This window comes from Vespa velutina, chromosome 10, assembly GCF_912470025.1.
Source record: "Vespa velutina chromosome 10, iVesVel2.1, whole genome shotgun sequence".
Lineage (NCBI taxonomy): Eukaryota > Metazoa > Arthropoda > Insecta > Hymenoptera > Vespidae > Vespa > Vespa velutina.
Genome location: NC_062197.1, coordinates 688,743 through 714,479, shown reverse-complemented (window position 1 = coordinate 714,479; position 25,737 = coordinate 688,743). Strand labels below are relative to the sequence as shown.

Sequence of the window (25,737 nt, the reverse complement as noted above, 5' to 3'; positions counted from 1 at the left end):
TTCTAGCTTTAACATACTTGTATTTTAACAATTAATTTCTCTCATTCTTTCTTTTTCGTAAATCATTTAATGCGATTTTTCTTTCCTCTTCTTTTTTCTCTGTTCTTTTAAATACATTGTTAATTACTAAAGACGATCGTTATGGGTTGCGCGATACGATACATGAATAAAATAAAAATGAATTTGATGTACTCACCTATGATCCACAAGGCCGGAACTTGGATTTCTACTGTGACATCTTATTACGGTATCATGAGTCAGTCTGCTACCGCTTGGTTGCAAAGGATCCGCATTTTCATCGGTTCCCGTGCCAGCACTTTCGGCGTACAGTCCTGTCATGGCATACATGCTCTCATTCCGTCGATGTCCCGCGTGATAATTGCTACCGGACTCGGACCTGAAGGATATTTTTGCACTACGTTAATTGAAAATTAGCTTAACGATAACGATATTCTCATGATGTCACGATAGTGGACGTAATAACGCTATTGCCCGAACTTATCGACGATCTATAATTACGTAATAATTTTTATTTTAAGAGGAAAAGAAAATAAAAGAAAAAAAAAAAAAAAAAAAAGAAAGAAAAAGAAGATGCTTGAAAATTTACTAGACGTTCGTTGGTATCGATTACGTTGCGGAAACTAAAGAAAGGTGAATAGTCTATGGACAGGACACCCTTTCTCGTTGGAATAGACTTGTCTGGTAAGACTTTAACCATGTTTCACATGGATCTCATGCAAGACTCCCTTCGACCAAAGGATCGTATTACCTCTGCTAGGGTAATAAGAGTATTCTAGTCTTCCAACAACGATGAAACTTTTTCTACGAGAAAATACGTATCCAGTTGACGATTTTCTAAACTCGCTATGAAACATCGTCACGTGCTTTCGTTTCTATTTCTTTTTTCTTATTTCTCTCATAAAGAATTGCATCGCGTGAAAGAAGAAGATGAAGAAGAAGAAGAAATAGAAGAAGAAGAAGAAGAAAAAGAAAACGTGATCACATAACCGAACGGAGGACGTAAGAGTTTGAGGCAAACGTTTTCTCATATGACTTTAAAATGCTCATTTCCTTTTTCTCAAAGTCGTTACATAAATCATAGAACAAATTCTAAGACGAATAGAACTCTAACCGGGAATGGACGATGACCTAAAAAAAAGACATATGACCTAGGACGTACTCGGACGTCGGATCTTTGCTCCGACGAATATTCCAATCGAATGTAATTAAGCGGTACCTTATTTGGATTAGCTTTATACGAACGAGCGTTGAGAGTACGATATGATATTTATTTGCTGACAGGATATATATATATATATATATATATATCGAAAATACTTTTGTCATTTTATTTGTTTCCTTGGTATCGTTTTTTTAAATGTAAATGTCCGACTCAGCGAAATATTTGCGACGAATCAATTAATTTCTTTTGGTCGATGTATTAAAAAAAAAAGAAAAAGAAAAAAAAAATAAAAATAAATAAATAAAATATAATAACAACGATAGTAATATAAAAAAAAAGAATGAAGAAGAAGAAGATAAAGAGATCAATTACTCTTTGGCACGAACGATTTAATGCTCAAAAAGCTTTATCGTCTATCGGAACGAAGTAATTTCGTATGTCAACCTTTTTACGATTCGTTTATTCGTAGATTCGTTAAAGCGAAATGCAACGACATCGATCGATCGGATTAATGTTCGCACGGGCAAATTTGCGAAAAGTATTGTGCGTTTATTCGTTCGAATCGATTAAAAATAGCCGAGAAGTGGTGTATAAAAAAATGGCCTTAGTTAGTAATAGTGGAAGTAGTAAAAGTAGTAGTTTTTTTTCTATGGTTGCGCGCTCCAGGCATTCGTTAGAGATCTCTTTCGATTATTCGAAATCACTTGGGCATGCCCCTCTGGGGGGAGATTAAAAGAGGGGAGAGACACAGCGTGTTCTCGTAAGGTTCTACAAATCTACGTCAAAAGGACTTTTTCCTTTTTTATTTCTCTAATCGTCTATGGATTAGAAATAAAGGATTCACAGAATATATATATATATATAATCACCTTTTGTGGCCAAAACCACCACCACTCTCGTTTCTTTTGTGGCCACTCTCGGAACGCTTGTGGCCAAAGGCACTGGATATGCTTTCGGCCCGTTTGTGACCGCTTTCGGATCGTTTGTGACCGATGAAGCCACCTCCGGATTCGGTTCGCTTATGAGCGAACATGCTCGAACTTGAACCGTTCCTCTTGTGTCCACTGGTGGATGCCATTTTTTGTATCATCTATCGTCACTTTCCCCGACCACTTCCTTTTCCTCTTCCCTTATTCCTTTAAGTCGGTCCGACTATTACGAGTTCAACTGCATAGTGCTCTGGTGGTGCCTCTGACCTCTAGAAAAAAGAATAATAATTAACGATGACGATGAATTATAATGAAAATAGAAAAAAAAAAAAAAAGAAAAATAAAATAAAATATTTGTAAAATCGATCATTCAATACGATAAAATTTGTGAATGAAATCAATCGATTTTTCGATCCAAGTCCAATGAAAATGTATGGAAGCGTGTACACGTGAAAGTCGGTTACCGGATTTCTCAGCGATTACGTCTCCGTGTTACATGGCTTCATCGTCTAATGCGTGACATAATATTCGAAGCCTACGGTCATACTCTCTCTCTCTCTCTCTCTCTCTCTCTCTGTTATTGTTGTTGATGATGATGATGATGATGATGATGGCCCGAAGGCATCACGTTCATTTCGCGCGCGCACGGGCGCGCGAAACTCTCTCGATTAACAACGCGTTTCCCTTATCTGCACAAATTTCCAACTAATCGAACTTAATAAATCCTTCTCTTTAATTAATCGACAGAAAAATGGGAATCTATTAACCGTGAAAAATAGCTTCCTTTCTTTGAGAAATTACTTTGATATTTTTTCTTTTTTTCTTTTCATTTCTTTTCAAAAGGATTTTGAACTTTATTACGTACAGAAATTCAGAGTAACGATAGAAGTTTATATGAATTTTTCGATGATTATAAATCATTCTTTTTTTTTTTTTTTATTTAAGAAGCAAATAATATTGTAATTTTGATTGATAAATCTTTTCGACTTTCGAAGACTCATCGTATTTAAAAGGATGATATTTTCTTTTTCAATCTGGTGTCATCATCCAGATGGATGCAACGAAACGTACTTACGTACATGCATAACGGACGAATCGTCTTACAGAAAGGTAAGACGTAGATATATGTATGTATATATATTATATATACATATATAGTGTACAACTAGATCGACACAGCTTTGTCCAACCGTGTGATCAATTGACATCTCTCTGGATCCAACGGTTCAACGAACCTGCCTCGGTAAGGTCAGGGCCGGTCGATAAACGTGGGCCCTAGAAATTGTATGAGCAGCTTGTTTTCCTTATCTTTTTCAATGAGATAACTAGAGATAACGCGTCTGCTCTATGTTATGTGTATGAGAGAGAGAAAAAGAGAGAGCGCATGTGTGTGTTTGTATGCACAGTTTCCAAAAATTGTGTACTCAATTATAAATAGAGATATTACGATTACGTGTCTCTTTCCTTTAATAAATGGCAATGATCATAACTCAACGAAACGAGATAAAAATCATTCTCATAAAAGCGATTCGAGAAGCATAACGCAACGAAAGAGCAAAGGAGCAAAAAAGAGCGAATGAACGAAAGAGAGAGAGAGAGAGAGAGAGAGAAAGAGAAAGAGACAGATAGATACAATGAACTTTCTATTGAGAGCGATAAAAAATACAAATTAACGACATAGTTCTTCGCATTTCCGTTCGCCATTTTTCCTTTCTCTTCTTTATCTTCGTTTAAAATATATTTATTCTCTTTTATCAACGAGATAAATGCAATATGCATATTATCTCCTTGCTAGAGTTTTCAATGGAAATACATGGTAAACTAATAAATCTATTTGAAATAAATATTTTCTTCGAGAGTACGTACGAACGGACGAACAAGCTGTCAATTAATATCATTGCATTTTTCCAAGAAATGTACCGAGTATTCCGAATCAACTTGCGCAAACGTTCCTGTTATGTAAAATTCGTTCTCTATAAAAACACAAACAAACAAACACAGACAACATACACATACACAGGCACATACAATTTAGATATGCTAGTCCTTGCGGATGTGTAACACGTCATGAGACGCAGTTCATTAATTAATTCGAAGCCAATTAAAGTTTCGAATAGACGCATACGATACCGACGATCTTTCGTCGTTGAAACTCGCGATTCTTGTCTTATCCTTAGTCGATTCTCATCAGCGCGATATCATTTTCTATAGTTCGATTATTTACGATCAATTATCTCTAAGAAGGAACGATTTCACGGATCCTACCTTCGAGTCCTTTATCCAATTAATTTCATTCAAGAGAATCATCCTTATAATATCTTCCTCCATTTGTTCTTAAATACAAAATAATGTTATTTATCGAACGAGGAAGCAACCGGTTTAAGCGCATATCTTTTTTTTAAACGTTATGTTCCGGTTCTATTATCGATCCCTAACGTCCTTGATTTTCTTCCAATGAAAAATTGAAGAAAAGCAAGGCTGACGAGTATAAAGGCTAATGTGTATTAGATAGCGCGAGTATGTGAGAGAAAGAGAAAAAGAGAAAACTACGACGTGGTTCAAAGTCAGGGAGACTCCTTATACGACGATTTCGCTATGTATTTATGAGATACATCCTGTACTTATCGCTAAGACCTGTCGATCGATCCGCAATACGACAAGTATTGCGACGAAAGACTTTTTTTTCCCGTGTAAACATACGAGTAAGGAAGTCGGTCATATCTTTACGTCGTCGATCGAAAAATATTAAAGTTCGAACATGTCGACTCAATCAAATTAACATTTTTATACTTCTTACCTTATAACTTATCGAACTTTTCTTTATATTTCCTTCTTCTCATTTCTATATATTATACCGATTAATTTCGATATGTATAAATTCACGATACGATAAATTCATATGAAATGACGTAACGTGTTAAGTTCTTTCTCTGTATATTAATAAGAAAGTATTACCTATTGGAATAACCGAGGGGGGGAGAGAGAGAGAGAGAGAGAGAGAGAGAAAGAGAGGTTTTGTCGGTGAAAAATTTTGTAACATTATTTGAAAACGTAATTCACAGATGATCATTATGTAACGCGCATTTCATGCGAACGCGTATCTAATTTTAATTAACTATGTCTATACTTTCTCTTTTCGTAATTGACGTGTCGATCGATAGCTCAATCCTTTTACGAAAATTTGTCAAAAGAAATGTCTTTTCCCGATTAGAGAATTTCGATAACGCGTGATAACTTCGTTGGTCCGATGATAATAATTTTATAATAAACCGATTAAATCAATATTTTCACAACTGCTGAAGGGAAAAAGAGAATAAAGAATATAGATTGGGAATTTTTTCCCATTAATCATAAAATTATTTTAAATTACTATACGTGAAATTCCTGTGGATAAAGATTTTAAAGAACGAAATGCTATGATTTATATAATTGTATGTTACATCCATAAATTGATTTAATCGTGAAAAATGAAATAAACAAGATGACCAACGAGATGTAACAAAACGTAACAGATATGGAGACTCGTGTAATGCATATTCGTCATCTTTTCGTAACTCGCAAAATATTTCGACGAATAGTTTCTAAAATCTTAGAGATGTAGGTATATGTTATAGAACGAGTAGCTCTAAACTCTCAGCTTCCTCGGATTATTCCAGAAAATTCCGGCTGATCATCATCGTCGAAACGAGGACACTCTGAAATTATCCGGCGACTTCGAAACGCTAAGTCCAGCCGGAGGGTATCGTAAGGAAACTTATACGATATACTTGAAAAATCTTCGTATTGGATAAGAAGGAGGGACGGGGGGGGGGATTTTCTCGAAAAAATTCTTCGAAGACAGAGAAGGACAAGCAGACAGAAGAAGGGGGAGAGGGGAGAGAGAGAGAGAGAGAGAAAATAAAAATAAAATTACAAGTGACTTGGAATCATCTCCAAGTGCTTTGGAGAATCTTCGAAAGATATTTTTTGTTTTGTTTCTCCTATTTTGTTGAGTCATCAATCAGTTTCAAAGAAATGATGGATACAATTAATCACTTAAATTCAATTTATTTGATCAGTATTTCATTAATTAATTTCAAGTATTTTGTAAAATAAATAGTCAATGCACACACAGACACACACACATACATATATGAATACTTTCAGTCGATGTAAATAATTACATATTAATTGTTGCATCTGTTTTGCGTCTAAATTGGTATAGGATTAATGATATTCCGTTATAAATATTGACGATATTATTTAATATAAATATATACCAATGTGGCGTTTAAATAATACCGAATCGAACGGATAATAACCATAATTAATTGAAATATGTTCTGCAAACAGATAAGATGAATTAAGATTAATCCACATAATCTTTGCACTTTCTAATATCAAATGAAATATAATATATCGAAGGAATAGACAGACGAATGAGAGCGATAGATTCTGATAGTTATTACGAGTAAGTAAAGGTAAAAAAGAAATTGTAAAAGAGAGAGAGAGAGAGAGAGAGAGAGAGAGAGAGAGAGAGAGAGAGAGAAAGAAAAGAAGAAGAAAAAGAGAGAGAGAGAGAGAGAAAAAAAAGAAAGATCGAACGAGGTCCCGGACGAAACGGAGTCTTGTCAGCGAGAGGGAAAGCACGTAGCAGAAGCCGTGAAATAAATTTCACCGTTTCGCGGGCTCGCGCGTTCGTTCGCTCGAGTATGTAATTCCGTCCTCGTAACGAGAGAAAAAGGACAGCGTTCCGGAAATAAGTACGAGCTCGTCGTGCACTCTGGTATATCCTCGGCCGGATCGAGCCTGCCTTTGTCGTAGTCTCGTTTAAAGTAATTCGAGCATCGCCGATATTAATCCTTCTTCTCTCTCTCTCTCTCTCTCTCTCTCTCTCTCTCTCTCTCTTTCTCGTACTGTGCGCGCATGTACAATGCGCAAAGATCATTTCTACCAATGAGGAGACATCTCGTTATATTTTTTCTTCCCTCCCTCTAAGTTTTTCCACGAGTGCTAATTCTTTTTTATTTATTTTATTTTTCTATTTTTTCCCCCTTTTCTTTCTATCTTCTCAGGATCTCATTGAATATTTTACTGGGAAAAATAAATTTTATATATATATATAAAGAAAACAAAAAAGAAAGAAAAAATTACAAAAAACAACCACACGTGACTTCTAATTAATTAACGTTCTTCGTGAATAAATGAATCCTAGAAATCGGTAATTGAGTTAGTTATTGCCGCTGCTTTGTCATCTTTTTTCTTTTTGTTTTTTCTTTTTTTTTCTTTTTGTTTTTTCTTTTTTTTGAGATAAATAACTTCGTTTAACGTCGGAAACATTTTAAGAGAACGACGAAGAGATGACATTTCGAAAGTTGGCGCTAGTTTAATCGATCGTTCGGTGTTGTTAAGTAACGGAGAACAAGGCGTTATTAAACCAAAGAGTAATCTGCATGCCGTTCCTCTCTCTCTCTCTCTCTCTCTGGCGAGGTCAGATTTAACGGAGCTCGACTTTGTTCGGACAGCGTCGAGGCTAATTATGAATCGTTCTCGTGCATCTCGTTGTGGTCTAATAATCTCTTCGGATCTTTTAGAGTTCAGACGTTCCCTAAACGTTTTTGCATTGAACTTAATAAGTTCGAGTTTAATGAGAACATTTTCAAACGATAGAAAAGTTTTCAAACGAATGGATAAATATTATCGCATAGTCAAAAGGATGTAACAATGATGCACGAACGAATGCATTTGAAATGGAAGAAAATAGATCGGAGATTTGTTAATGCCGATCAAAAAGTTTCTTAGCGTTGGGAAGGAGAAGGTGGTGGAAGGGGAGGAGGGAAGCTTAGGGTGGAAAAGTGTAGGAGAGGATAGGAGGGAGTAGGCGGATAGACCGGGAATCGGCGAGAAGTTGAAATATGGCGTTGCAGTGGGATTTCGTGCAGGCTGCGGCTTGCTCGCACGGTCGAAAGGGTTGACCTACTGCCCAACCCATCGTACGGAACTTGAAGACCTTCCAACACGCGAGGGATCATTCGATCTGCTCGGCAGGAGGGACGAAAGTATACTGATAGTTTAGAACTGTGGGAGGAGAAAGGAAAGAGAAATAGATGCACGCTTTGGCCTTAGGCTCTGTACCCATCATTGGGATAGACTCGATTCGAGAATTGGACTCGGTGACCTCAGCGATGGGTTCGAACCTTCCCGTTTGATCGATTACTTAAGTTTCTTCGGCTTTAAAATATAAGCCGCTTGTCCGACATTAGAGGTTTAAAATACTGTGACAATCGGATAATATATGTAGTAGGTGTGTGTATATAAATATATATATATATATATATATATATATATTCTTTTTTTATTTCTTTTTTTTTTTGTTATCAATCCCGTTGATCAGGATTTTCGCTGGTGAAAGGAAAAAAATGTAAATGTGTCCTTTCGGATATGTTCAAAATTGATACGAACGAATTCTTACCGAATAAAATCGCGTGCAATTGAATTCTATCGCCATCGTTGTCGCCGAGGACGAAATGTCAACCTGAACGACTTTCACGTTGTTATGCGGAATGCATCGAATAAAAAGGAGAAACTTGAACACGATCGGCGTAGGAAGTTATATGATTATATACAAATATAATAGAAAAATACTGTAAGACCTTCTTTCGGTACGGCATGAAGCTGTAGAACCGAATGGAACATCGATTTAACTCGCGTACACATTTATCTTACTTCCGTTCCATCGTGGGAAATGTTTCTACCTACGATTTTCCCTTAAAATAAAAGTTGATTATAACCAAACAAGTTACTATCATATATACATATACATATACATATACATATATATATATATATATATATACATACAGCACACGTATATAAATGATATTAGATTTTCAAACTGTCGATGCTCGTTTCGAAGTTTCCGCATACGGAATGAAAAAAGGATCATTCGGCAATGACCCATATATCGACGATCCAATGCTTCCTCCGCAAATGTTGTCGGAGCAAACGTAGCTGGATATTTTATATATATATATATATATATATATATATATATATATATATATATATATGATGACCTCTATGAACGATGAACGAGGTTCCATCTCTATTTACCTCGAAGTATCCTAACGATGTTCCTGACTTTATATTCTCCCTGCGAGGAATATCAATCGGTAGATGTGAAAAAATAATTAAAAAAAAAAAAAAAATGGAAGAGAAAAGAAAAGAAAGAAAATAAAAAGTAAAATATAAGATGAATTCGAAATGAAAAAACTTGGAGACGAATCGGTCGAATTTTAATAGGACGGCCTATAGATGCTTTTAGGGAAGGGGAAAAATAGCACTCGTGATTCGAACTACGTTTTGGCAATGATATAATGTTGGAATTTATTTGATATCTATAACTATAGGTACATACCTACGTATAATATCTATCTATACTTATATATACAGGTATATGTATGTACGTACGAATCGTTTAGATGCACTGCAGAAAAATATAATACGACATTCTCTGTAAGTAGCATCGATACATAGACATTTGTACAGACATTTACCTACGTGTGCAGATATATATTTATTCCGTCAGGAAATCGTGTGCAGTACTACGTTTGTCTTACGTGGCACGTTTGTGCCTAAATAAGTATAATTCCTAGGTCGTGGCACGTATTGACTTTGCAATAACCTGCAACGACAATGAGTATGCGGTCGCATTGAATGCAGTTTGGAGTCACTAATAAACTAAAATGGTGTGGTATTTAAACTCGAACGTTTTCCCTCTCTCTCTCTCTCTCTCTCTCTCTGTTTCTTTCTCGTGCCAAATTACACCTCACATATTGTATTGCATATAGAACTACATATGTACTATCTTTAATGAAGAACTTTAAACGACAATATAGGTATACTTTGTTCGGAAATTATTTGTTAATATTTCTATACGACACTCGCATGTGTTACAAAATACACATCATTCTTGTCGTCACTTCCGTTTTCCCACGGGTTAAATTAACATTTTTTTCAAGCGGAGAAAAGCGTGGAAGGAAGGAGTCGCGTTCTCCTTACTTCAAAGTCGACGTTAACTCGAGGACAATGCAATGCCAACGGTACTACCGTCGAGTCTCTTTAATTACAACGGTACTTACGTTTGTATAAATACGTGAGTACCTACTTACGTAGCCTCCTTCATTGTTTAACTAACACAATGTGCCAGCGATTCACGCGGACAATACGGCGATATCGGTAGGAGCCGCTCGAGTAATTTCTCTTACTCGAGAGGTAAGTGCCCTTGTGCGTTACAATCGCAAATGCATCTTTACTCGTGCGTTTCTAAGAAGGAAAAAAAGAAAAAAGAAAGAAAGAAAGAAAGAAAAACCATTTTGCATTTACAAATATATATACGCATTTACAAGAGATTAACAAATAAAAAGTACATATAAAACGTGATTCATATTTCCTACAAAAAAAAAAAAAAAAAAAAAAAAAAAAAAAAGCTGAATACATATACGTACTTTGTATGTGCATGATAGAACAATCATGAATCCGGGTGATTATTATCATAAAATCTACGATGGTTTCCGTGTATAAACGCACAACGTGTGCCTCGCATATGGCTATTGTCGCTCTAGAGTGAACGGTGAATGGTACCATCCACCGATTGTGAGAGGTATCATTTTTATTGCGATCTACTATGTTAAAACTCTCGTAAGTGTACACCATACAAACATCTACTATTGTGTACATACAACGAAGAAAAAGAGATGTATAGATCGTCACGTTTTATTGCAATCGAAACGCATGCTCTATCTCTCCGTGAAGTGACTCGTCTAAACGTACCGACTCACTGACTCATTGCGAGAAAAAGGAGAGAGAGAGAGAGAGAGAGAGAGAGAGAGAGGGAAAGAAATACATGAAAGGCGAACCTCTCGAATAAAACTTTGCTCGACGCAATTCTAAATCCAGATCGCCCTCCTGGAAACACAGCCGTAAAAGTCTCGCGCGTAAAGTATGCGTTTTGCTTGGGTATCTTATTTTTTTTTTTTTAGTCTCTTTTCAAACGCCAAAAAATGAAAAGAAAAACAAAAGAAAAAATTACAAAACAAAAATTAGTCACACGTCGAATAATACGAGCGTATTATTTTTTAATCGAATTAAATGCAAAGAAAGTTGACTCACCCGAGCGATGAAAAAAAAATTATGTTAAAAATGAGAGGATGTTGCACCAATTTCGTGGATTTACAATGAAAATATTTGACTTTTCAAAGTTAAATCAATGCGAGTGCGCTTCGAAAAGCTCGAATCAGTGAAAACGTTTCTCCTCCTTGGCTCGGTTTTAAAGCGGTTTTAAGCGGATTAAGATCGTTTCGGCTAAACGGACGTTGCTTGTCAAGTTACTCGATTAATAGCCGGGGCTATGTTAATCCCAAACGTTTCGACGCTTTACCGACATCGGTATTAACGTTGATATTTTGTAAAAACTTTCCCGAAGGACTGTCTCCCTGTCTACTTGACAATAAAATTTTTCATCGGTCCTTACGAAGATGGGAGAACCCTTTTTAATGGAACGTCACTCGAAAACTGTGCACTTTAGAAATCTGTCAGGATTCATTTCCAACGGCGTTCCAAAGTCATTAATTTATCAGACGAAATCAAATGAATTTGTCAGTTTCCTAATAATGTCTACGGTCTATTGAGCAAACTAAACGTTTAGTTGATCGTTGAATGTCATAATGACCATAATCATGTCTCTCATCTTCGAAACTGCAGAAGAAAATTGTGGATTAACGTTATCAACCCTGAAACGTTGATTGGTATTTAATGTGTCTCGGTGAAAGAAAAGTTTCAAGGAAATTTCTCATTACCAACGAAAGTAGAAGTTTTAACTTTAGGGACATAAGTTCTTCGTCACATAATTTTCGAGTGACATACACTTTACGTGCGCTCGCTATTAAAGATTTTCAATGCCTTTGGATACCTTCCAAGGAGTCATGTAGAAATGTTCTTACAATGCTAATTCTTGATTCTCCCGATGTTGATTCGTGAAGCCAGGCAAAACTATTCACCGTTTCGTTCTTTCCGACTATTTCATATTTTATACCTTTTACAGATTATATCTTTATCATATGCCCTTACTCGAGTTCGATTATCTTATCTCGTCTAATATGCAATACGATATTTTCTCGGCTTGAGAAAGTTGAAGCAATGTTGCTCTTGAAAAACAAAAAAGAAAAAAAAAAAAAAAAAGAAAAATAACAGAAATCTCAAAGTCCACTTTGCCCGACGATCGAATGAAAAAGCATTCGTTTAACAAAAAACCACTTGACCTTTCTCCAAATGAAATATCATACTGGGACTTTCGTTTTAACCGCCTACTCTTGCGTGTCCTTTCATATGAGAGAGAGAGAGAGAGAGAAAAAATCAAAATGAATATAGATTTCGAACGATCCTAATTTAATATATCATCGTCGTTCCGTTAATAAAAAAAACTAAACAAATCGTACGTTTTTCAAACTATTTCATAATCCACTTATCTATGTACTACAGTTTTCTCTATTGGAAATTGATATCGTATCTATGATGAAACCATTTTTTTTTCCCTTTCATTTTTATGAATAAAAATATCCGACATAACGAATACGATAGGTAGAAAAATATTTTTCATGTCGCTTTTACCAGCAGACATTTACGTTACAAAGAACATTTTATTCGTTTATCTACGTACGTACGTACGTATCTACGAATGTATATATGAATTTTTTTGTCGTGGGGAAAAAGAAAAAGAAAAGGAAAAAGAAATCAGGAGGTAGATGGAAACAAGCAAAAATTGTCTACTCATCGAGAAAATGATCTCCTTTATGAAATACCCGACCTACGCATGTTTTTTGAATGAACGAGGACGACGAGGAAGACATCGAGTAAGAGGTAGGTTAGGCCTCGTACAAGGAATCGTCTTGTTATTGAAATCACGTGGGAGGCTCTTCTACGCATTCCCCTGCCTTCGTTTCTCATCCTAACGAAACTACCGACGTCGAACGAATTATTTTTAAAAGCGAAGGACACCAACGCTGAGCATAACGCTCGACATTTTTTTTTCTTTTTCTTTTTTTCAGAAAAGATTCGATGACACCTTTAAGTAAAAACGTAGCATTCACTTAACTTTCAACATTTTCAATAAGATCTTTTTTTCATTGATGAAGTTTTCCTTTAATTTTCACGTTAAATAATGATTAAAGAACGAACGAACATTAAGAACATTCGTTCAATCGTAATTGGATATAAATATGCCTGATTAATTTCAAACTAGAAACTCGAGTATATTCGAGAAATTAAAATTGCAGCGTTTACAAATTGGTCTTACTTTTGGACGCTGCAAAAAGTCAGATAGGAAGAATATCTTGACCTTGAACTAGTAGGGGGGAGGGGGGAAACGTTACGTAAGATTTACGAAAAAGAAAAATCGAAATCTGACCAGTCCGTGAAATTTCTTCCCGGTGTCGATTCGATAATCGATCGACCTTAGCCTCGTTCTCCATCGTGGAATGGGGAAATCGACGATTATGGAACACTTGTACTTTCTCCGAGTATGCGCCAGGCTCACTTTTGTGTATATATATATATATATATATATATATATATATATATGTGAGTGCGTGCGCATGCACACATCCGTAACGCATAAGAATGCAGGGCGAGAGAAAGAGATTCGAAGTTTGAAATTGTTGAAAGAAAGAAAAACATTAGATCATACCTCGTCAAACGTTTTGCAACGAGACAACGATCTTACGCATATAATTAAGGTAATTAAGAGAAGATAGTAATAGAAAAGAAATAACGATAGAAGAAAAATAGAAGAAGAAAAAAAAAAAAAGAAACAAAAAAAAAAACAAAAATCATAAAAAAAAGAAATTATTCAATCTCTTACACTTTCCTTTTAATTTTACGATCGAACACGGGACCGTTCTAAAAGTGACAAGACCTAGTTGAGATTATCTCGAGAACTAATCATAAGTAATTAAAGAAAAGGAGGTTAAGATATTAAAGCTCTTTGTACATTGCTACGCCTCTCACATAACGATCTTTGATGTGCTGTGTAATATCTACGTGCGTTATCGTTCTTCGTGGGCGATTATTAGAAAACGGAAACAAAAAGAAAAATAAAAAAAAAAAAAAAAGAAAGAAAGAAAGAAAATGAAAAAGAAAAACAAGAGAAAAAAATTGTCATATCACAACATCGTACAAACTCAAGAGCGATATCAAATGTTATATTCTTTTCTTCTCGAACGACACTTCATTTTCAAATAGATAATTGAAAAACAAACAGATCTCGTATTCGTTGAAAGAACATTGTTTTTTTTATTTCACGTGTTAAGAGACAATGATATCGTTCCATCCTTCAAAAGCAATAACGTATAAGAATTTTTGTCTCTTCGTGAAAGAATCGGGCATTAAATTATAGGAACGTTTTCTTACACGCTGCATGAATAATTTATTTTCACTTTTATATTCCTGAATACCAGAGTGTACGCTTATACTCTCTCTCTCTCCCTCTCTCTCTCTTCCTCATGGTTAGAAAATTATTTTCTACGCGATCAAGGAACGAATCGTGGCAATTTTTATTTACCATGCGAACAAACTATATTCGTTTTTTTATTGCACATTTGTGCGATTACAATGACTAATATCAAATTAATTCGAAAAACAATAAACGATACAACCTTTCCGATCGGATTAATAATGATATTTAATGAAACAGTAATCTTCCCACGCGTTGTTTGTTCTCTTTTATTATATGCCCTTTGAAGGTATATCGTTTATAATTTAATGGAAAAGTATCAGAGTTTGTTGTTCTTTGTTTTTAAAAATTATTGAGCGTGAAAAACGAGATCTCGTAATACGTGTACTTCTAGGTACGTTGTATTCGTATATAGAGAAACTTAAAAAATATATTTTAACATCTCCTATGGAGATACACTTTACGAAGATACACTTATATTTCTATACAACATAAAGAAACATATATATGTATACACTTTTTATTTTATCGGGGAGATATATATATATATATATATTTTATCGGAGAAGAATAAATGTGTAACAAGTTACGATAGAGATATACTTTTTCGAATCGACCGATCTCGAATTATGATGTTATTCGAAAATTATGATCGACGTGAAATTGGAAAGTAGTTCGCGATCGATACGGTTTCCGACGTTCGATGAATATAGTATTAAAGGGTAAGAAAGCATAGGTTGTTCGCGATCGAGCGAAAAATTGGTCGTTCTCCAATAAGCAAATGCACTCGTCGTCGAGTCGTTTCTTACGTTTCAATCGGTCCTTGATCGCTTCCTGCGCCGAGCGCGAATCGATTGTTATATACATGAGACAAACATCAATGAACGAACAAGGGCTGTAATAGATTGCTTACATGTCTAAAAAAAGGAATACAAAAATGGAATGGAGATCAACGTAAGCGACCATGTTTGATCGTCACTGTTCTACGATTTTGAACTTTATCTATTTTTAAAATAAATATATATATATATATACACGATATTTCTTAAATATATCAAGACAAATTATATAATTAAAGATATTCGTGATTAATTGTAAAGCAGTTATTTAGAAGGAGAGAAAAGAAACGAAATCAAAAGAAACAACGAACAAGCAAAAAGCAAAAAATAAAAATTAAAAATTAAAAAAAGAAATATAGATTTGCCGTGGCGTACGTTAATATTCAACGATCCTAAAGGATTCCATTTTATAAATGTAAGCAATTAAAGGTCAGAAAAGCATGGCGAAGGTATGCTAATGGAGGTGAACACGTATAATGCACGACAGGATGCATAAGGTATGCTCCTAGCAGCAGGTTCGCCTGCCTCTGGCGAGTATGAAAGGGAAGACCGGCTTAAGATTTCCTTAAAACCGGTTTCCAATTTCTACACAGGATCAAGAACGGCGTATGAACGAACGAACGAACGAACGAACGAACGAACGAACGAACGAACGAACGAACGAACGAACGAACGAACGAGCAAGCAGGATCTCGAGAACCAAGAGAGCAATGAGAAAATAGATCGAATAGGCTCTCCTTCCAAGCTAGTTCGATAACTTCGTAAGAGAGAGAGAGAAATTTTATGAGCTTAGATATCACACGTTCTTCAAAGAATACGACTCTCATTTAACGAGCCGTCGTTCCGTTTAATCGCCGATAAATTATACAAGCAAATTTTGCGATAGGAGAACGTAATTCGTACTTTTGATTTAGCTTTTTGTAATCTTTTATTATTATTTTTTTTTTTAATTTTTTTTTTTTTCTTTTTCCCATTTATTTCAATTAGAATAAACAGATAATTATACCGATTCTAGAACACATAAGGAGACTGAAGCGAGGTACGAGATGGTTTTTTTATCATAGGAAATGTTAAATAAGAGAAGACAAAAATATTCAAAAGGGAGTAAACTAGAAAGAGAAAGATGGAGGATAAGGTCGGTCTTTAGATGGAGGAGATGAGAAAAAAAGAACACACACATGCATACATACAACACGCGTACACGTACACGAGCGCACACATAGACATTGCTGGAGAGCAATTCGTTCTACGTTCCTATCGACAGGCGACGTTCTATTAGAACAGCTACGGCACTAGGTAACAGGTACAACGTCTGCCGGATCGATGAAAGAAAAGGAGGTTTACGAGTGCGTCCTGAGAGACGATTAAAGAAAGTAACGAGAGATAAGATCGAAAATTTTGCAATTTATAGATAATTAAATATTAAATTGGCGCTCTTTGATCTAAAAATAAAGTACAGAAATCTTATGAAAATGAAATAATCTACAAGTATTACATATACAAGACGTAAGACATCCTCATCATTTTTATTCCTATCAATTTCATAACGGAGACGCGAGGGAAAAAATATATACGTTTGTTCCCAACGTCGAATTAATTTTCTCTCTCTCTCTCTCTCTCTCTCTCTCTCTCTCTCTCTCTCTCTCTCTCTCTCTCTCTCTCTCTCTCTTTCTTAGTCCATGAGAATAACATGTTATACGAGATAATTAAAAAAAGAACAAAAAATATATATATATATAATTATCAAACGATAAGATTATTATTATTAGCAAAGTGTTCGTCGATTATTTGTTGACTCGAATAAGAAGAACCTCGTACGATAAAAAAATATGTCTGGACGAAGGAAAAAAATTGAAATAAAGTAACTTTTAAGACGCGGAACTTTCGATAGTAAATAGATTCGTCAAAATAATCGAAATGATATTTAGTAATTTCGCAAGCGAGTAAATCGATCGATGATATTTTCGTTTAGCATCGGGTCCATGAAGATGATACATCAGATTCGAAGGCCCGATTCATTTTCGACCTGTCACTTATTTTATTTCGAAATAAGCTCTATTCCGCTTATTTCTAGAAAAAAAAAAAAAAAAAATAAGACAGAGAGAGAGAAATAGACAAATAAATACATAGATAAAGAAAGAAAGAAAGAGAGAGAGAGAGAGAGAGAGAGAGAGAGAGAGAGAGAGAGAGAGAATTAAACTATGGATGAGAAGCTTAGACGTGAGAGAGGTGCAACGATAAATCTTGCTTACGAAAAAGCCTTATAAAGAAGGGAAAATAAAAAATAAAAAAAAAAAAAAAAAGAGAGAGAGAAAAATGAGAAAGAAGAAGAAAGAAGAACGATTCCCGTTCGAAACCAATATGGTTCACTTGTCTCACGTAGTAATAAATAATCGAACCTTGTTAATTAAGCCGTAAATGTATCTGTGATTTTCTCGCATCGTTAATTAAAACTAATATCACGACTTTGTATTTATATATATATATATATATATATATATATATATATATATATGTATGTGTGTGCGTGTGTGTATGTCCGCATCGTAATAACTTTCACGTCAAAGTTGTACACCTTTATTCTCTCTGTCTTTTTCTCTTTCATCATTCTCGTCGTCGTCGTTATCATCTTCGTCCATCATTTTCTTTTTTTTACTTCTTTCTCATATTATTTATTGGGATTTCTTTTACAGATTTAAAGAAATCAAATAAGAACGATATCTTTTCGCTCGAATGGACGAAGACATGACGAAGAAAGGAAAAAAAGAATAAGAACAAATAACTCGATAAAATTATAAGACGTACGATAAGACTGAAAGAAATAAGGAATAGTTCATACTCCTTTCATTTTGTTCGTTTAATTACCTTTTTTCTAATTAAGCAATCATTCGTTTATACGATATGCCCTTATAAATGAAAATAAATCTAACGAGATTTCTATTTGTCCCTTCGATTAATTAGAATTAGATGTAAATGGATAAGTGTAAGTGAATGTATGTTAATTTTAGAGATTGAATACTAAATGAAGAAGAAAGAAAGTAATCGAGATTTAATAGAACGTTAGTAAATCGATAGATGAACTAGGGGATCGTCGTTAATCGACGAGGAACTTGGAAGAACAAAGTTTATTGGAACGTACGTATATGTTTGTACACGTAAATGTGTACACACGCACACACACACACGCACGTATGTACATATAATCCGTAACGTTCTCTCGTTCGTTCGACATCGAAAATACGAACGTAAGTGACAGAATAATAGATTTCAGAGCAGAAGCTCGCTTATTCGCCCTTATTATAATCTGCTGTCGAACAAAGGCCGTGCCACATGCAATATGATTTCTGTTTCTAGAGAAAGCCATTTATGGGAACGACGAGCTTTCATATTTATTATTATATATACGTATATACAAGTCGTAGATATTTTTTTTATTAACAAAGATTTATTAAAGAGACTTTAACTTGAGAGAAAATAAATGATCGCGATTTCTTAAAAGGTCCCGTTTGCGAAGGACCTTGGCCAAGACAACACGCGTGTCCTCCACCTCCTCTTCTTCTCCTCCATCTCCTTCCTTCTCGTCTCCTCGTACATTCGCACCTAACGGTATCCTTTTATCCGGATTTTCGACTGAGAATTGGGTCACGAGCGACGTAAAGAAGAAGAATATTTCTAAGAAACTTTGTATATTTTAGTTAACACTTTGTTGACAGATATATAATAACAAGTAACATCACCAGTACCAAGGATTTCATCCCGATTTCTGTGTTCGTGATTGAATGAAAACATTTTTATTAAATTATTACAAATTCGGGAAAATAGGAAATATTAGAATTAGATTGATCTTATGCAACACGATAAACAGTATATATTATTTTTTTCTTCTTTTTTTTTTTACTTTGATAGTTACATAAGTCGTATGTATTTTCAATAACGAGTATATTTGTGGACCGGTTAATAATGTATTAATAGATAACGAGGTGACTATGACGATTAAGATGACCATGACGGTTTCCTTTTTCTTATTTTTTCTTTTTCATTTTTTTTTCTTTTTTTTTTTTTTTTTTTTTTTTCTTTATCCATCTACCACGACGATCTCGACGACTTCCAAGAATTCTTACCTCGCGATGAGAACAAAGGGTAACGGAGAGTCCATCGGACACAATCGTGATATCGACTTCTTTCTTCTCTTAAACGTGATAACAAGAAGTAGTAGTAAAAGAGGAAGAGGATAGAGGAGAAAGATAGAAAAGGAAAGAAGTAGTGATAAAGAAAAAAAAAAAAAAGGAAGAATGGTCTGGAATCGTCTCAATTAACAAATGTGATCGAACGATCGAAACGTTTATCGTGAGAAATTTCAATTAATCTAATAAACATTTTAATCATTATTAATAATAAAACAATTCGATCGATCGATTTACTTGTTTTTTCTTCCTTTCATTCTTTCTTCCTTTCCTCTTTTTTTTTTTTTTCTACTCTCGACTAGAAACTGTCGCTGATAAACTACGCGTTAGTGATATCGAGGGGGTTGATTAGTTTCATCAGAAAGATGAATTTTCTAGAAAGATGCCTTTTTTTTTTTTTCTTTTTCTTTTTTTTGGTTATTGTTATTGTTTCGTCGGATTAAGAGTATAGTTGCTGAACAAGCTCGAACATACCACGCGCTCTCGAGGCTTCCCCTTGAAAGGCGAGCTGCGAAAGGCGAACTGCGAAAGGCGCGGAGAGGCAAAGCAAGGTGAGGTGAGGTAAGGTGAGGTGAGGTGAGGTGAGGTGAGGTGAAGCGAGGTGATAAAGATCTTGTTCGTTGGTACGTTCGTCGTACGTTCATTCGTTCGTTCGTTCGTTCGTTCGTAGCGGTCTAAAGTTATCGTCGGTTTGCCGTGTGCTGCGTTGTAACTAGCAAAGGATAAATGCGGAAAACGGAAAGCGGAAAGCCCGCACGCGGTTGCTTTTCGACCTAGTTCGCAAAATACCTCCCTAGTCTCTATATAATTAGGGTACCTTCTCTGAACACATAAAGAAAATAACATATACGTATTCGTACAGATCACTTATTCGATAGAATGTAAATGTATTATGATTTTTTTCTAAAAAGATGAGAGAGAGAGAGAGAGAGAGAGAGAGAGAGAAGGAAATGTTTTTGTCAATGTAAACAAATACGTATACACCACTCGAAGAAGATTGAACTGGATGACAATAGTGTATATACTTGCGTGTATGTACATAAACATATTATGTATACGTAATCATTCAATGATAAGTCGATATTTCGATGATATACATTTTTTATCATTTTTCGATCAATGAACGAATAACGTAATATGGGTTTCTTGTCGATCAGCTGTACATTCCTTTCGAAGTCGATCGAGAAAGCAATGTACGATGTCGAATAATGAAAAAAAAAAAAAAAAACCATGAGATTCGATAAAACGAGTTAGAGAAAAATAACAAGGAGAGAGAGAGAGAGAGAGAGAGAGAGAAATTTATCCGAATCGGGAGACGATGATACGCCGATATTTTGTTCATACCGTTGACCTCGTCCTATCTCTCTCTCTCTCTCTCTCTCTCTCCCTGTCATACTCTCTCTATCGTTCCTTCTTTATCCGACAATACCAAGGCAAAACGCTCACTTTTCTTTGATTTTCCTTATATGTATATCACAAATCTTTACATCCATTCAATTTGTTCTTTTATCTAAAATATCCAAGTTGAAAGTAACTTTTGGTAAATAAAAACGAAAGTGGGTGGATACAGGGAAGGGGGATAAAGAGGGTTAGAGAGATAGACCCATAGATATATCTCACGGATTAATACGATTTCGACATTGAGATTTCTGCTCTCTCTCTCTCTCTCACACACACACACTCTCTGCCTCTGTCTTTCTGTCTATCACTTTGATTTAGATATCACCGAGTTGGTAAAACGTAATGGAATTTTTTTGACATCGTTGGGTTCAAATTAAGTATAAAAATTCTATAAGTTTGCTATGTACAGAGAATGTGTAAATGTGTAAATTGTTTCTTTCACTCTTTCTCCCTGTATGTCTGTGAGAAAGAAAGAGAGAAAGGGGAACGTATGTGTGTGTGTGTGTGTGTGTGTGAGAGAGAGAGAAAGAGAGGCCACGAATCGAGAAACACAATGGATCTTTTATGAAACAATCTTTCACATAGTCCGCGCGTTTCCAGAGCAGACAAACAAATACTCGTATATATGCATATATATATATATACATATATATATTAGTTATATATGTTATATATAACTAATATCAGAATGAAAAAAATTTGTATTCACCTTAAGGACGCTAGAAGCAGCCAGTTCCTCGACTCCTTTGTATCCCAGGGACGAAGAACGAACCTCCCCTCGTGGCGACACCGCGACGAACGTACGAGCTTCATACACATTTAAGCTCACACAAAAACGTATCACTATCACTGCCTCCTTTGATCCGGCACACGTCGTTTCCCTTTTCTACTTAACACCTAGTTATAACCTCTCTATTACGATAGCTCTCTTCGAATCCGAATCTTAAACCTTAGATCTCTCTGTGAACTCTTTAGATCGGTCGGAAACACACACGCGAAATCACGTCGAGAGCGTTCGACCGTCAGCTGCCTCGGAGATCATAGACCAGCTGTGTTTTTGCTCGACCATTTGGAAGCAGTACATGCGCACTGCGACGCGACCGCCATCTTTCTTATTGCACGTACGAGACTGTCAGACGCGGCAAATTCAACGAGCCTTAAACGACGATCTTCCTTTACGAATCTAATACTTTCTATCTAATAGTTATTTATCTCACTTTCTCGAAAGTCTCCCGTGTTTTTATCCTCTTGATTCGTCTAATCTGATTAGAGAAATCTCATATAATAGAAAGAAATAGAACGAGAGAGAGAGAGAGGAGAGAGAGAGATAAAGTTCTCGGTTGTTATATCGACGTGACTTTTAACACGAAATGCAAAAGTGACGACGATAAATTATTACTGTGTCTCGGTTTATTATTATCAAAGTTAATAGTAAACCGATTGCGTGTCGTTGAGCGTTAATAAAATTAATTAAAACGACAAAAAAGGAAACAGTGTCGATGAAGTGAAAAAAAAAAAATCGGGCCCCTCCGGGATTTGAACCCGGGACCTCCTGCACCCAAAGCAGGAATCATACCCCTAGACCAAGAGGCCTTGGTTATACATATAGTACTATTTATTGATTATTTAATCACAGTTATAAGATTAATAATTATTATTCTAATAATTAATATCCTAGATTACCGATCGCTATGGAGATTTATCGTATATATAACTTATAGCTAGTGTTATAATATAACATTGTTCAAAGTCTTCTAAGTTAGATTATACTTATGTACATATAAAGAGCTGTGACAAATAAACTAACTTTTAAAAAAGAAAAAAAAAAGCCAAGAGGCCTTGGTGTATGGGTTTATGTTATATTCCATACAAATAGATTTACAAAAGTTCATTAATAAATATATTTTATATAATATTTAATATAATATTTAATATATTTTTAACGTGAATTTTTTTTTCTCCTTTTTTTTTTTACGATATAACATCACGCGGAACGTAATATACGATAATAATAATTTGTGTAAAGATAAAACGATCATTGGAATGTTATTGCACAACTATATCTTTCTATAACCTTTTTAAATATTAATAAATAATGATAGAGACAATAATAGTAATCTGTTTTAATGTTAGCTACAATTTACAATGTATTTGCCGATTTGGGAAATAATTTATATAATCAACAAAACGTCAAGCAGGATATTTGGATATTAAACAAATTATAATTCTTATACAACCAGATAAATATCTGAAATAACGTGCGCCATCTTTAAGATTAACTTCCACTTTTCGTTCGTACGCTCGGTAATAATTGTACATCCGAAAATTATATAGTTGAATACAAATTATTATCGTAATCGCTTGTAAATCTTGTCATGTAATTATAAAGATATTTCTGCAGTAATCAAACAATGTCTGCGATAATTGGAATGACGTGTACGAGTTAAAAAAAAAAAAAAAAAAAAAAAAAAAAGAGGAAAAAAAATTAAGCTACTTAATTAAATTAAATAAAAAATCAAGCTACTTCTTTCAATGATATCGTTTATCGAAAATTCGACAATTCTTTTTTACAGGAATATAAATAGAGATAAAAAGAAATCAAATGTGAGATACAATCAAATTATTAATCAATATTATAAATCTTTCATTGATATATTTCTCCACAAAAACAGCAGAGAGTGTGATACTTATTATCGTATGATACTTTAGTTGCGCTTAAATAATGCTAGATGTCGCCGAATGACAATGTGAGAGATAACTATTTTATCGACTTGTATCATCGATAAGAAATAATGTTTCCATTGTAATAAAAAGCGCGCTTTTGATTTAACGATAAAATTGACATCGAATTATTATAATTATTGAACCAAATTTCTATTTATATCGCAACTTATTTTATTAATTCTGTTATCTGAATTAGTCGATACTTCTTATACTAAACTTCTTATCGATATCGTCGACGCAATGTTTATTTATAATGATATTGTTATTTACATTTTTGGCTAATATTATGCCCTATAAGTTCATCGTTGTTCAAACGAATTAATAATACCATTTCAAAGTTTTCTCTTTGATACAATTCGACTCGATAGCTTTATCGCACTTGCCTGCTTTGGAGTTCCAATGAAGACCATCGGGACATTTTTGAAGAACGAGTTCGCTATTTTTGCAGAGATAATATTTTTCGCAAGAGCATTCATGAGATTGACCGACACCATCTGGAGAACAACTCGGTTGAGATGGGTTAGGTTTAGATGAGGAAGGTTTAGTTGAAGTAGGTTCAGTTGGAATAGGTTCAGATGAGGAAGGTTTAGATGGAGTAGCTTCAGATGAGGAAGGTTTAGATGGAGTAGCTTCGGATGAGGTAGGTTTAGATGGAGTAGGTACAGATGGGGTAGGTACAGATGGGGTAGGTACAGATGGGGTAGGTTTAGAAGGATCCTTAGTAGAAGATGTACAACCAGCTTTATCTGGAAAGTCACAAACTTGTAGTTTAGGATTGAAGTGCAGTTTGTCTCCGTTATTGTTCATCAATGGACAGGTCATCTCGATCTTTTTGCCATGATCACATTTGTAGAATTTAGTGCAATCCGACTCGTGCGCCAAATGGACAGTGTAGTTGAGAGGATCTATTGCGGGACATTCCGTTGGTATTGGTGTTATCACCGTATCTTCGGTCATAACAATGGCCAATGTAGCCGCGATGACCGTAATTACCACGTACCATGTTCCTAAAATCATTCAAAGACGATGTAAACAATTTTTCACTTTCGATTTGGACAATTTTGATCGAGATATATCTTACCTTTCATCGTGAAATACCTTGTCTTTTTTGTTTTTTGTATTTGCTTCTCGAGCTCGCGATTCTTTTAACTGACAATATCAAGGAACACAGGCGACTTTTATAAGCGTACAAATTCTTATCATTTTTCACCATGTACATTTTGTATTCTTATCTAATCCATCTGCACATTTATCGCTTTTTTGCATCTTCGATTTTTCTTCTTAGAAAAAAAAGAAAATGATGTTCCTGCTCGATATATACATTCTTTTGTATGCACGTGTAAAAACGTTTCGACTTTTTGTAAACAACGTATCGAACAATAAAGAAATGATTGATTAAATCTTCGAGTTCTTGGATATAATCTAGGCTTAATTTGATATTGCTTCCTCATACACGATGATAACTCATTTTATCAAATGACATTACGACATTCTTTAATGGATTTGTCGTATTTTTTCTATAATGCCGATCGTATTTCATCACATTCTTTTTTATAATGTCAATACAATTAATTGGAAAGGCTTTAGATATCGATATCAGTATAGTTCATCTTAAAACAATACGTCTTAACTTTGAAAGAGTTTCCTACTTTTTTTTGGATTTACAATCATTTCTTAACTCATTGATAAACCCTAAAAGATGATTTAGACATTTTTCCATGAGAAGCTAAGATTTTAGGAAAACATTTTTTTTTTCGATGCGTCATCATAAAAATCGAATTTCTCGAAAACGAATTTATTTACCGATACGTTAGTTGAAAACTATCGATAATTTCTCCAACGATTAGTAAAAGTTCACATTGTTGGCAATGAATCATTTTGAATATATCATATCTTGATACTTCTATTGAATAGGATATCTCGGTTATATTTTCTTTGATGGGGGGCCGGGGGCCGGGGGGGGGGGAGGGAAGGTTAAAAGGAATGGTGT

The 25,737-nt window shown here is 34.8% G+C and overlaps 2 protein-coding genes and 1 non-coding gene across 5 annotated transcripts in view; all 3 read right to left on the bottom strand.

The window, feature by feature from the left end:
• LOC124952013 (PRL-1 phosphatase-like) overlaps positions 1-22,209 on the bottom strand; it is a 74,668-nt gene extending 52,459 nt beyond the window's left edge. For 2 of the 3 annotated variants that reach the window (XM_047501273.1, XM_047501272.1), the window contains exons 1-3: positions 21,733-22,206; positions 2,053-2,381; positions 197-397 (exon numbers count right to left, since the gene is read on the bottom strand). In XM_047501273.1, coding sequence (XP_047357229.1) covers positions 197-397; positions 2,053-2,273 — 422 coding nt within the window. In that variant the 5' untranslated portion in view covers positions 2,274-2,381; positions 21,733-22,206. Of the gene's footprint in view, positions 1-196; positions 398-2,052; positions 2,382-21,732 lie in introns of all 3 variants that reach the window. The other variant, XM_047501274.1, reaches the window with a different exon arrangement.
• A 335-nt stretch (positions 22,210-22,544) lies between these two features.
• On the bottom strand, positions 22,545-22,616 carry Trnap-ugg. Its single transcript has one exon. It is a non-coding gene; the product is annotated as a tRNA-Pro (tRNA).
• On the bottom strand, positions 22,617-25,606 carry LOC124952021 (peritrophin-1-like). Its single transcript, XM_047501305.1, has 2 exons — positions 24,829-25,606; positions 22,617-24,754 (listed from the first exon to the last, which is right to left on the bottom strand). Exons 1-2 carry the CDS (start codon positions 24,833-24,835, stop codon positions 24,066-24,068), a joined length of 696 nt encoding a protein of 231 aa, XP_047357261.1. The 5' UTR covers positions 24,836-25,606; the 3' UTR covers positions 22,617-24,065.
• Between the last annotated feature and the right edge of the window lie 131 nt (positions 25,607-25,737).